General features: G+C 45.0%; 1 protein-coding gene across 4 annotated transcripts in view; it reads left to right on the top strand.

The window, feature by feature from the left end:
• Positions 1-849: 849 nt before the first annotated feature.
• LOC145343953 (uncharacterized) overlaps positions 850-14,406 on the top strand; it is a 51,941-nt gene continuing 38,384 nt past the window's right edge. For 2 of the 4 annotated variants that reach the window (XM_080190525.1, XM_080190524.1), the window contains exons 1-2: positions 850-989; positions 13,935-14,100. In XM_080190525.1, coding sequence (XP_080046651.1) covers positions 923-989; positions 13,935-14,100 — 233 coding nt within the window. In that variant the 5' untranslated portion in view covers positions 850-922. Of the gene's footprint in view, positions 990-13,934; positions 14,101-14,406 lie in introns of those variants that run through there. The other 2 variants (XM_080190527.1, XM_080190526.1) reach the window with 2 other exon arrangements.

Below are 14,406 nucleotides of genomic sequence, written 5' to 3'. Positions count from 1 at the left end.
AGTCCCAATTCATATCTTCATTGGTGGTGTAAGGGTCACCATGGTTTGTGGTCTCGGTATATTTTGAGAGGGTGCACCTACTCACAGGAGGTATTGTGATCTTGCCAACTCACCTGCATATCTCCTCTGCTCCCCTCATCATCACCTTTCATTTCAAGACAGCTTTAAATTTCATTAAACGATTCATTAAGAAATCCGATTTCCTGAAGGGGGTTTGAAATAAGAATTGAAAGACCCCCAGATGCTCCAGGGAGGGAAGTTTTCCCAACTGGATTTCACCCTTATCAACAACTCCACAACCTCACACTCTGCTCCCCCATAAACAGTTCATTATTGTGTCTGTGTTGGTTATCAACTGTCAGGAAATCCACTGGAGCAGAAATATCTCCTCGTAGACCACACACGAAGCCATTTTTAATATCAGTTTTCATAGGGAGAAAAATAAATTAAATTGTAGTCCATGAACCCAAAGCACTTACAATAATCCTGCAGTCCAATGTAATAAAATAAAAGTCAATCTGATGTTTAAGCCACTATATTCATGGGTGCACACTGGTTGTTGAGTTGTGGTCTCTTTGTTTGCACAGTTTGGTAAGTGTGTAATTCTGACTAGAATATTTCTCCTACATACTCTCTGCTGGTTAAATGGTGCTGAAAGTCTATTTGGCCGCTGAGTGACTGAACTCACAGAGAGAAGGGTGTGTGCCTGTGTGCGAGAGAGAGTTCTTAGTTTAAAGGCTGGAATCTCACGTCACTCTCCCTCTGTTCCCTCCCCCTTCCTCAACCTATTCAATAAGAATAAAACCAAGTTAAAAAAAAACTGAGCTCACTAGGGGACAGAGAAGAGGAGCAGTCACTCACTTTCTAACTCCTCAGCCAGGAGCGAGTAGGAGCAGCTGACAAGGGTCTACACAAGGGAAACATGTTCCACAGGCTGTTTATTGGAGCTTTGGGATCAATACTGGTGGCAAATTCCTTGTGTGTTCAAGGTAGGTGATTTACCTGAAATAAAAACCTTTACCTTTCTTCCAGAATGTGTCGTAATGAATGTGCTTACTGTGAAAGAGAATGTTACACAGTACTCTATAGTACTATGGCTGATGATGGACGAACCTTAATTGACAGCTTGGATCGCCTCCAGTATTTTAACACTTTCTTGTTCACTGGCAGATGTACTGTTTAATTAGTTCATCTCACTGCTTCTCTTACACATTCTAAAAACTGATTTCTGTGCACCGATTTGCAAATCCCTCCCAGTCACTGGTACTCGGAGATTGGCTCTGTGTTAATCTGCCAACACTGCTAAACGTAGTCAAACTGAATGTTTGGTTGTTTAGATTTTTTTGTGCAAAAAGGGACGACACATCAAAGGGGAATGCGGTGATTTAAAGGATGTTCATTGTGTGCGCTGTGAAAAATAGATGTTTGAGAAAATGTTACCAAAGAAGCTGCAGATAATTTTGACAAATTCTTGATGAAAATCCAGGATGCAATTCTGAGTAGAGAGAGAGAGAAATAATAGCAACCCCCACCCAGCTACCACTAGCCCGCACAGGAGCATGGAGTGGGGAGAGGATTGTATAGCAGTCATACTCTGCCACGCTATGGAGGGGGTGGAGTAAATACTCCATTAGCATGGAGGGGTCAGAGTAAATACCCCCATTACCATAGTGGCAAAGGACTGAATACTCCCCTAACCATGGAGGGATCAGAGTAAATACACCCCTAACCGTGGAAGGGTCAGAGTAAATACCTCCATTACTATGGAGGGTCAGAGTAAATACCTTCATTCCCATGGAGGCGAAGGATTGGATACTGCCCTAACCATGGAGGGATCGGAGTAAATACCCTCATTACCATGGAGGGGTCAGAATAAAAACCTTCATTAACATGGGAGACAAAGGACTGAATACTCCCCGAACCATGGAGGCGTCAGAGTAAATACACCCATTACCATGGTAGGGTTGGAGTAAATACCCTCATTACCATGGAGGGGTCAGAATAAATGCCCTCATTAACATGGAGGGGAAGGACTGAATACTCTCCTAACCATAGAGGGGTCAGAGTAAATACCCTCATTAACATGGAGGGGTCAAAGTAAATTTCCCCCTTACAACAGAGGGGTTGGAGTAATACCCCCATTAACATGAAGGGGAAGAACTGAATACTCCTGCCAACCATGGAGGGATCAGCGTAAATACCCCCCTAACCGTGGAGGGGTCAGAGTAAATATCCCCATTAATATGGAGGGGTTGGAGAAAATACCCACCTTACCATGGAGGGATCGGAGTAAATATCCCCCTTACCATGATGGGGTAGGAGTAAATGCAGTACAATGGGGTTGGATTGAATACCCCCAGTACAATGGTGGGGTTGGATTGAATATCCCCAGTACAATGGGGTTGGATTGAATACCCCCAGTACAATGGGGTTGGATTGAATATCCCCAGTACAATGGTGGGGTTGGATTGAATACCCCCAGTACAATGGAGGGGTTGGATTGAATACCCCCAGTACAATCGGGTTGGATTGAATACCCCCAGTACAATGGGGTTGGATTGAATACCCCCAGTACAATGGGGTTGGATTGAATACCCCCAGTACAATGGGGTTGGATTGAATACCCCCAGTACAATGGGGTTGGATTGAATACCCCCAGTACAATGGGGTTGGATTGAATATCCCCAGTACAATGGGGTTGGATTGAATACCCCCAGTACAATGGAGGGGTTGGATTGAATACCCCCAGTACAATGGAGGGGTTGGATTGAATACCCCCAGTACAATGGGGTTGGATTGAATATCCCCAGTACAATGGAGGGGTTGGATTGAATACCCCCAGTACAATGGGATTGGATTGAATATCCCCAGTACAATGGAGGGGTTGGAAAGAATACCCCCAGTACAATGGTGGGGTTGGATTGAATACCCCCAGTACAATGGGGTTGGATTGAATACCCCCAGTACAATGGTGGGGTTGGATTCAATACCCCCAGTACAATGGAGGGTTTGGATTGAATACCCCCAGCACAATGGGGTTGGATTGAATACCCCCAGTACAATGGGGTTGGATTGAATACCCCCAGTACAATGGGGTTGGATTGAATACCCCCAGTACAATGGGGTTGGATTGAATACCCCCAGTACAATGGGGTTGGATTGAATATCCCCAGTACAATGGAGGGTTTGGATTGAATACCCCCAGTACAATGGGGTTGGATTGAATACCCCCAGTACAATGGAGGGGTTGGATTGAATATCCCCAGTACAATGGGGTTGGATTGAATACCCCCAGTACAATGGAGGGTTTGGATTGAATATCCCCAGTACAATGGAGGGGTTGGATTGAATATCCCCAGTACAATGGTGGGGTTGGATTGAATACCCCCAGTACAATGGTGGGGTTGGATTCAATACCCCCAGTACAATGGAGGGTTTGGATTGAATACCCCCAGTACAATGGGGTTGGATTGAATACCCCCAGTACAATGGAGGGTTTGGATTGAATATCCCCAGTACAATGGGGTTGGATTGAATACCCCCAGTACAATGGGGTTGGATTGAATACCCCCAGTACAATGGGGTTGGATTGAATACCCCCAGTACAATGGAGGGGTTGGATTGAATACCCCCAGTACAATGGGGTTGGATTGAATACCCCCAGTACAATGGGGTTGGATTGAATACCCCCAGTACAATGGGGTTGGATTGAATACCCTCAGTACAATGGTGGGGTTGGATTGAATACCCCCAGTACAATGGTGGGGTTGGATTGAATACCCCCAGTACAATGGTGGGGTTGGATTGAATACCCCCAGTACAATGGTGGGGTTGGATTGAATACCCCCAGTACAAAGGAGGGGTTGGATTGAATACCCCCAGTACAATGGTGGGGTTGGATTGAATACCCCCCAGTACAATGGAGGGGTTGGATTGAATACCCCCAGTACAATGGGGTTGGATTGAATACCCCCAGTACAATGGGGTTGGATTGAATACCCCCAGTACAATGGAGGGGTTGGATTGAATACCCCCAGTACAATGGGGTTGGATTGAATATCCCCAGTACAATGGAGGGGTTGGATTGAATACCCCCAGTACAATGGGGTTGGATTGAATACCCCCAGTACAATGGAGGGGTTGGATTGAATACCCCCAGTACAATGGAGGGGTTGGATTGAATACCCCCAGTACAATGGAGGGGTTGGATTGAATACCCCCAGTACAATGGAGGGGTTGGATTGAATACCCCCAGTACAATGGGGTTGGATTGAATACCCCCAGTACAATGGAGGGGTTGGATTGAATACCCCCAGTACAATGGGGTTGGATTGAATACCCCCAGTACAATGGGGTTGGATTGAATACCCCCAGTACAATGGGGTTGGATTGAATACCCCCAGTACAATGGTGGGGTTGGATTGAATACCCCCAGAACAATGGTGGGATTGGATTGAATACCCCCAGTACAATGGAGGGTTTGGATTGAATATCCCCAGTACAATGGGGTTGGATTGAATACCCCCAGTACAATGGAGGGGTTGGATTGAATACCCCCAGTACAATGGTGGGGTTGGATTGAATACCCCCAGTACAATGGGGTTGGATTGAATACCCCCAGTACAATGGTGGGGTTGGATTGAATACCCCCAGTACAATGGGGTTGGATTGAATACCCCCAGTACAATGGAGGGGTTGGATTGAATACCCCCAGTACAATGGGGTTGTATTGAATACCCCCAGTACAATGGGGTTGTATTGAATACCCCCAGTACAATGGGGTTGGATTGAATACCCCCAGTACAATGGGGTTGGATTGAATACCCCCAGTACAATGGGGTTGGATTGAATACCCCCAGTACAATGGGGTTGGATTGAATACCCCCAGTACAATGGAGGGGTTGGATTGAATACCCCCAGTACAATGGAGGGGTTGGATTGAATACCCCCAGTACAATGGGGTTGGATTGAATACCCCCAGTACAATGGAGGGGTTGGATTGAATACCCCCAGTACAATGGAGGGGTTGGATTGAATACCCCCAGTACAATGGAGGGTTTGGATTGAATATCCCCAGTACAATGGGGTTGGATTGAATACCCCCAGTACAATGGAGGGTTTGGATTGAATACCCCCAGTACAATGGAGGGTTTGGATTGAATACCCCCATTCTGTGGCAATCTCCTGTGTACCAACATGTGCCAGTCCAGTGAGAATTTTTACACTGATGGAGGGTCTTGGCCATGCCAGCAGAAGCATAATCAGAACAGCCTGCCCCTGAACCCGACCTCTACCAGCTTCATGGAGTACAGAGAACGGGAATGGGTTATAAATTATGTATCTGTGGTTCTCAGAGGCAGCATAAAAATCCATATACTTACTGGAACTCTCAAGATGTCAAAGAACTCTCAAAGCTAGCAAAATATTGTCAAAATACTGGCCAAACCTATGAAAACCTATTGGAGCTATCAAAGCATCAATGAGTTTGACTCTGCTGGGCTTTAAGTTTAATAAAGTGTGTAGCTTAAAAAGAAGTTTGATATTTCTGTGGGTGGAATTTAACACTGGTGGAATTTTTCACTTCCACTGAACTCAATAGATTGTTGAATGGTTTGCTATATTTTCCAGCCCCACCTCCTCCACAATGGGACCATAAAACTCCGTCCATTCTGTTGACATAAACCTGTGAGTTATTATTACTGCTGAACGATCTATTTTACAACGTAACATTATCACAGTGGGTGTTTTTAAATGAACAGTTTGATTGACAGTTCCAAATAGTTATAGATTAGAAATGTTTGAATCTCAATGAACTTAATGATTTTATCAATGAGACTTTTTTTTAGTAGTGGCATCATCAACAGAAGCATAATGTTATCTTATGTCAGCATAGTTTTCCCATGCGAGATACTGGGTGAGTTGGCAAGGATGGGGTAAGAGCAAAGGATGATGGCTGGGTGACATGGATTGATATCAGTTGGCACAAACTTGAGATAGTGACTGTTAAGGGCCATAGGGGTGAGTGGTAACCATGGGTTGGCATAAGGTATGTAATTGCCAAGGGAAGGGTGGTTCGAGGGGCTTAAGGTAGCATGAGGGGTATAAGAGCCATATGAAGTGGGTAGAGAGGCATAAAGTGGCATGGAAGATGAGGGCCCATGAGGGGTGATGGGGCATGAGGTGGCACAGGTTGGCATGGATAGAGCATGGGGAGCATCTGGGGGTGTGAGGGGATGTGAACATTCAGGGCTGTTTTTGTTTTTTTTAAATAATATCAACTAAGTGCCAGGGAACAAAGGCAGATCCTGCGTTCCACACCCAACAGCCTCCGTACACGTTCTGTGGGTGCAGGCCCAACTTTTAATCCAGCCGGCCACCCCACATCATACATAACTCTGACTTTCTGGGCCTCTTTGTCCAGGTTGGGTTGGCAGAACTGGAAAATGTCCAGTCTCTGCAACTCCAACTCAGCAGTAGAAACCAGGGCCTCAGAAAATGTATCAGCAATCCAGTGCCCCCCGATACCTTCAGTCTAATGATCAGGAATCCAGTGCCTCAAGGCTCCAGTCTATTGATCAGGGATCCGGTGCCTCAAGGCCCAGTCTATTAGTCAGGGATCTAGTGCCTCCAGTCTTACTTGAATCAGAACATTATATATCTCAGAGTCATTGTTTAAACTTATTGTGTGTTTTGAGAGTTTCACTGTTTGGAAAACCCAGATGGAGATCTGCTTCACTTACTTAGTCGGTATGAGGCCTTACCAGGATTTAAGGATCTAAGGGGCAAAAATCTCAGACCACCACCCCCCCTTCCCCCAGCCCCACCCACTTCCCACCCTCCCCACCCCAGCTGATCATAGATGTGCAACTTTCCACTGTTGACAGCGTCACTGGGTCACGAAGGTGCTAAGAATTTTATTAAGATCATTGCTGGATCCCTGGACAAGGGTGAGTGGGGTGAGTGGGGGGGTGGGGGGGGTGGCGAGTGGGATTCACGATGCAGAGGTTGCGGAAATTGGATTGTGGTGGCTTTCAGCAAGCACTTCCTACCTCCAACTTATTTGTGGGAAGTCTTGCGCCCAGTCGCAGCCTGATCTGAGGCTTTTCCTGTGATGTCCCCTGGCGCCATGTTTCTCAAGCTTTGATCTGGAATATATCTGCCCAGGCAGTTTATTGATCAGGTAAATAGTGCCGCAACTCACCATCTGCCTGTTGATAATCAGGCAAGCATTGCACATGGTTTATTATCTAGGAATTATCAATGAATATATCGATCTATTGATCAGGGATCCACCCTGTCAAATCCCCTCAGGTTCTTATATGTTTCAATAAGATTGCCTCACTTTCTTCTAAACTCCAATGGCTGCAGGTCCAACATGTGCAACCTTTCCTCATAAGATAACCCCTTCATACAGGAGTCAATCACCCGAATGTTCGCTGAACTGCTTTGAATGCAATTATATCCTTTCTCAAGAGAGGAAATCAAATCTGTAAACACTATTCCAGATGTGGTGTCACCAATGCCTCATACAACTGTAGCAAACTGTTCTTATTTCTTTATTCCAACTCCCTTGCAATAAACACTAGCATTCCATTTGCCTTCCAAATCACTAGCTGGCCTCGCATACAAATGTTTTGCGATTCATGTACCAGGACATACAGATCCTGCAGAGTTTTGCAATCTTTCACAAGTTTAAGAATACATTGCCCTTCTATTCTTCCTGCCAAAGTGTTGAGTTCACACTTTCCCACATTGTGCTCCAACCTCTAATTTTTTGACCACATCCTTGACCCTGCCTAAATTCCTCTGTAGACAAAGAACAAAGAACAAAGAACAACACAGCACAGGAAACAGGCCCTTCGGCCCAACAAGCCCATGCCGCCATTTTAACATGACCCTTTATATCTTCTCACAATTTACTTTACGACCTACCTTTTTGATATCAGCAATTTTAGCAACTGTACATTTGATCCCTTCATCCAAGCCATTGATATAGATTATAAATAGTTGAGGCCCTTGTGGCATGGCACAAGTTATAGCTTGCCACCATAAAAATGACCTATTTATCTATACTTTTTCCTTCCTCTAGCTAACAAATCCTCTATCCTGAGGAGTGTGTTTCCCTCTATGCCATGAGTTCTTATTTTGTTCAGTAACCTTTGATATGGCGTGTTATCAAATGCCTATGGGAAATCAAAAACCAATAACTTCAAGTTCCCCCAATGGTTAGCACTGCTGCCTCACAACGCTAGGGACCTGGGTTCAATTCCCAGCTTGGATTAGTGTTGATCCGGAGTCTGCACTACCTCCCTGTGCTTGCATCAATTTCCTCTGGGTGCTCCAGTTTCATCCCACAGTCCAAAATTGGCCATGCTAAATTCTCCCTCAATACATCCAAACAGGAGTTTATGATTAGGGGATTGTCACAGTAACTTCATGGCAGTATTAATGTGAGTCTACTGTGACACTAATAAATAAACTTTAAACTTTTACTTACTTTCTCAAAGAGTTCCAATAAATTAGGCAATCATGATTTCTTTTTCACAATGATATGTTGACTCTGTATAATTGCATTAAGATTTTCTAAGTGCCCTGCTATAACCTCCCTAATAATATGTTTCACCATCTTCCCCATGATGTTAGGCTAACTGGTCACTAATTATTTGCTTCCTCTCTTCTTCCTTTATTGAACAGACTTATATTCGCTGTTTTCCAAGCTGATGAGACCTTTTTAAAATCAAGATAATTTTGGAAAATTAAAACCAACACATCTATTTTCTTCACAGTCATTTACTTTAGGTCCTTATGATAAAATGCATCAGACCTTAGTGACTTGTTAACTTTAGCTCTAACAACTTTCTCAGCGCCCCCTCTGTGATGATTGTAATTGTTTAACTGCCCCTCCATTTCACCTCTTCATTCCCAAGTGTTTCAGGAATGTTATTTGGATCCTTTACAGTGAAGACAGACACACAGGCTGCAGGCAGAGATGGTCACAGAGTACAAAATCCCACTAGTGGCAAAAATGCGAATCTCACTGGTGAAATCTCGTGATATAATCATTCCCGCTCCCACAACCACTGACTTAATGAGGAAGATCAGAAATCTCATTTAAATACATTTAAATCTCATTAGCTGGCTTCACTGCTGGATCACACTCCACCCCCTCCCCCATATTGAGATTTACAGCCCTTGCTGACATATAATCACGTTGCCCAAGTTTACAACAAGTCTGTAGCAATGTGAACCCATCAAAGCGACCGTGCCAGGGAGCACAGGTAACTACAGCCACCAGAGGGAGAAGAGACAAGCCTGGGCATGTACCCTGGCACTGCCCCTGGCTCTGCGTCCTGACATTGCCAAGAGGCTATACCAAAGTGAGAGGCTAAGGTGCTGAAAAGCAATGCCAGGGCCGGGGGGTTTCCTCTGGGGACCTCAATGGGTGATCTGGGTTCCCTGTGTTCATGAAGAGAGTTGTTCCCTATGTCCTCACATAGGGAGAGGGGAAAGGGGGTGTTCCCCATGACTTCATGTTGGGGAGGTGTTCCCCATGTAACGTGGGAGTGCTGCCCTGTGTCCATGGGCAGGTTCCCCATTTCCATGGGTGAGGGGGGTGTTCCCCATGTCTGTGGGATGGGTCCCCTTGTCTGTGAGGTGGGGGTTCCCCTTGCCTGTGGTGGGGGTGGGGTCCCATGTCGACATGAAGGTGGTTCCCCCTGTCCTTGGAGGGGGTTCCCCATGTCTGTGGGTGGGGGGTGCCCTTTGTCTGTGGGGGGGTTCCCGATGTCTGTGGGACAGGCGGCTTTCTCTTTGTCTATGTGGGGGTTGGTTCCCCATGCCCCTGGGGAAGGGGCTCCCCATGTGCATCATGAAGGGAGAGGTGCTTGTGCCTTTGGGAGTGTTCCCTGCTTTTGTGGTGCAGAGTTTTCCCTTTTCTGTGGGGAGGGGTGTGTGTGGTTCCCTGTGTTCAGGGGGGGTTCCTCATGTCCATGAGTGGGTTTTTAGTGCTGGAGACCTGGGCACCCTAAACACTAGAAAGCTGGTGTTGCCAGCGGAGCTAATTCTTTCAGCAGTTCTTTATCTAAGTGCTGGAAAATATGGTGGGAAAAGTCAGCTGTACAATGAGTTGTACCTCATTTTTCTCACCTGGGCCAGCACTTAGAAAAAGAACTGAAAATTCCACCCAAAATGTTGGTTCAACATTCCTGCCAGTTCCTTGTTTCCCATTATTAATTCCTGTAACTCACTCTCTAAATGTCCTTTGTACACTTTAATTACTCTGCATTTTTACTTACTTGCAGCAACCTATTTTTATATTTCTAGATAACTTTTTCTTGTACACCAATTTCTCCCTCTTTGTTACTTTTTTAGTCATTTCTTGCTGGTTCCTCCAAACTTTTGACCTGGGTTCAATTCTGGCCTTGGGTGATTGTGTGGAGATTGCAAACTCTCCCCATGTTTGAGCAGGTTTCCTTTGGGTGCTCCAGTTTCCTCACACGCTCCAAAGATGTGTAGGTTAGGTGGTTGGACATGCTAAATTGCCCTTAGTGTCCAAAGATGTGTAGGTTAGGTGGTTGGACATGCTAAATTGCCCTTAGTGTCCAAAGATGTGTAGGTTAGGTGGTTGGACATGCTAAATTGCCCTTAGTGTCCAAAGATGTGTAGGTTAGGTGGTTGGACATGCTAAATTGCCCTTAGTGTCCAAAGATGTGTAGGTTAGGTGGTTGGACATGCTAAATTGCCCTTAGTGTCCAAAGATGTGTAGGTTAGGTGGTTGGACATGCTAAATTGCCCTTAGTGTCCAAAGATGTGTAGGTTAGGTGGTTGGACATGCTAAATTGCCCTTAGTGTCCAAAGATGTGTAGGTTAGGTGGTTGGACATGCTAAATTGCCCTTAGTATCCAAAGATGTGTAGGTTAGGTGGATCAGCCATGGTAAATGAATGGGTTTACAGGGTAGGTGGCAGGGATGGCCTGGGTGGGATAATCTTTCAGAGAGTTGGTGCAGACTCGATAGGCTTGCACTGTAGAGTTCTAGGATTCAAACTCCATTTCCAATTCTTGGAATTTCTTCTCTCTTCCTTTCTCTAAGCTTCTTGCTATGAAAAACTCAAAGGCCACAGGGGACCATCAATAGATCTACCTTAATGAAGTATGAGTTGTCTTATTGAGCAAGTGGAAGCTTGCCCAATAGGAAGCAGGCAGGGGAGTTTTCAAGCCAGACTAGAGTTTTGGGCCCGGGGTGAAGGCTACTTGACTCTAAGTCGATGGAGTAGCCTTTTCTTTTGGTGCATAATAAAAGGTGTTGGTAACAGGAAACTGGTGTGTGACTAACATTTTTTTCCTCCATCTCTCCTTCCGGACAACGTCTGAAAGTCAAGAATTCTCCGGTAAGAAAACAATTATATCTCTTTTTAGGAAACTCAAGCCCGCTGGAGAAGACTAGGCCCAATACAATTTAAAGTTTATTTATTATTGTCACAAGTAAGCTTACATTAACACTGCAATGAAGTTATTGTGAAAATCTCCCAGTTGCCAAACTCCAGCATCTGTTCAGGTACACAGAGGGAAAATTTAGCATGGCCAATGCATCTAACCAGCACGTCTTTCAGACTGTGGGAGGAAACTAGGACTCCCAGAGGAAACCCATACAGACTCCACAGGGACAGTGAGCCAAGCTGGGAATCGAACCCGCGTTTTTGGAGCTGTGAGGCAATAGCGCTAACCACTGTATCACCGTGCCCCCACTCTTAATGAAATATTGCAGGACGGTTTGGTATGTGGCATTAATGATTTAACTAACCCAAAGCAGCTGTTGGCTGAACCGAGTTTGGATTTTAAAAAAGCCATTGAGATAGCGTTGTTACTTGAGAATGCAGAAAAAGGGGTTCAGGAGCTACAAGGGCAGCAGACAACAATGTCCTCCAACTAGGGCGAGGGGCCTTGAGAAACCAATTCTCAATGGAGGGTGCTTGTGTCACTCAGGTGTTAAAGGGCCACTTTCGATATAAGGTCATCACCAGATAGTTAAGCAAACACAGTGATGATCCCCATAGTATTAGAAACATAATCCATAACGGTACAATTAGTACATGACCGATTGCTGCAAGCACTCTCAAAGGACACAATCATGGGAACAGGAAAATTCGTGCTGCCGAGGAAGAAAGCTGAGGTTGCTATCTGAGTGTAGCATGCAGATTACCCCTCTTCCAGAGACAAAGACATTACAACTGAACCGTACTGTAACAATGAAAGTAGCCCCAGTAGTGGTGGAATTACCAATTAATGGCCATCCTTTGAAGGTGGAGGTGGACATAGGAGCTGCAGCTTCCATTATCAGACAACAGACCTATAAACATCTCCAATTGAGGATCCAACTCCTGAGATTAGAAGATACAAAGGCCAGGCTAGGCCTACACAGGGGAACCTTGACAAATAAAAGGTTCCACAGTGGCCAGTGATGTATAGGCTCCAATCAGTTTGTCTTCCACTCATTGTTTTATGGGGCCCATGGAACGAGCCTTATGGGGAGAGATTAACTTCAGCAGATTCGGCTCAACTGGTTAGAGATCTTCATGCTAGGCATGCGGGGACTGTACAATGTTATCAATGGATAGCCTGGAGATTTTCAGGAAGGCCTGGGGAATATAGAAAGAGCCAAGCCAAGAGTTACATTGATCTTGGTACTTCAGAGCCAGGTTGGGATGGAGGGGGTGGCGGTGGTGGGAGGGCAGTCAGCAGGTGCCCAATCCTTGAGGAGAGGGTGCTAGAAGAGGGGCTCTGAGGAACATTAAAGTAAAGCAGACACTGGGTTTTTTTTGTAGAGGGATAGAATCGTAAAGTGCTATGCTAAATCTGTGTTGGACATTGGTTAGGTCACACTTGGAATACATATTCACTTCTACATATTATAAAAAAGATGTAGAGGTACTGGAGAGGGTACAAGGAAAATACTAGAAATGTATGGGTACACTTGTCAGCAAAGGATTGACAGGCTCTTCTCCTTTGAAAAAGAAGGCTGGTGGGTGAGCTCATAGAGATCTATAAAACTGTGAAAGGTTTTGACAGAATGGATACAGAGAGAAAGTCTCCTATTCGGGGAAGGCCATCAATAAAAGACAGTCACCAAGAAATCCAGAAGGGAAATCAGAAGAAACTTCTTTACCCAAAGAGTGGTGAGAATGTGGAATGATTGAAGTGAATAGTGCATTTAAACGTCAATTGGACAGTATGTGAAGATGAAGGGTTACAATAGTAGATTGAGTGAAACATAAACACTGGTATGAACTAGTTAGGCTGAATGGCCTGTTTCTCTGCCATATACCCTTTATAATCCCATATAACCTCTGAAATTCTTTTCTTTTGTTCAAGTTTGGATTAAAGTTATAAGGAAGTCTGGAACTGAATGTTCCTGCCAGAACCCAAACTGAGCACCAGTGAGGCAGGTATAAGTAAGTAAACCTTGATTTCATTGTTAAGGACACCTTCCATCACTTTGCCGATGATTGAGAGTGGACTGACAGAGACAGGTTGGATTTGTCCTGTTTCTGTGGACTGGACACAACTTGGCAATTTGCCACCTTGTTGGAGATTTGTCAGTATTGTAGCTGTACTGAGAACGCTGGCTAGGGGTGTGCCTAGTCTGGGAGTACAAAGCTGGGATCTAGTCAGGGTCAATTACCTTTGTAGTATCATGTTTAGAAGAAAGAAGCAGCAATGTAGTTATAGTGAGAGACAATTTTCTGTTACTCCTGAAGACTATTACCGAGTGTACAATAGAAATGCTCTATAGCTGAAAACGGGAACAGTAAGATAAGGAAGAACTGTAAGTGTGTCCCTGTAAACGTGTATGGTTCAGTTGTTAAGTGCATGTGTTGGTGTGAAATGAGAATGATCAGATCAGTAAGGCTTGGGGCCTTTGTTCTATGTTTTCAGATGTGAATGCAGATTGCAGGCACCATGGTGTCTTTCAAATGGAGTCAGGTGGACGCTACCAACTGGACTTCATGGCTGCAGCAGAGCTGTGCAAGTCCCTTGGGAGCACCCTAGCAACACTGGAACAATTGAAGAGGGCCCAGAAAGCAGGCTATGAAACCTGCAGGTAAGGACCTTTCAGAATGAAAGCACCACCTCCCCCCCCCCACTCTTTTCATCTGAAGTGGGATGGTTACTTCATATCCACAGAGCGGAATAGTTTGTCTACCCCCTGGTGGCTGAGAAAGACACTGCCGCCAATTAAACATTTGCCTAAAATTAAAAAGAAAAATAGATTTCCAGAGCAATGTAAGAGGCTTTTGGCCAAATCATGATATGATGCGTCAACCTCGGGGGGATTCATCAGCAGAATATTCTAGAAGTTGGTTTTTATATCTTCCCCCCTTGGCGTGAGAAATGTCACTACCCTTCC

Source organism: Carcharhinus amblyrhynchos, chromosome 6 (genome assembly GCF_965287045.1).
Source record: "Carcharhinus amblyrhynchos chromosome 6, sCarAmb.v2.hapA, whole genome shotgun sequence".
NCBI lineage: Eukaryota > Metazoa > Chordata > Chondrichthyes > Carcharhiniformes > Carcharhinidae > Carcharhinus > Carcharhinus amblyrhynchos.
The sequence above is the reverse complement of the archived record's forward strand: the minus strand, read 5'-3'. Positions and strand labels throughout refer to the sequence as shown.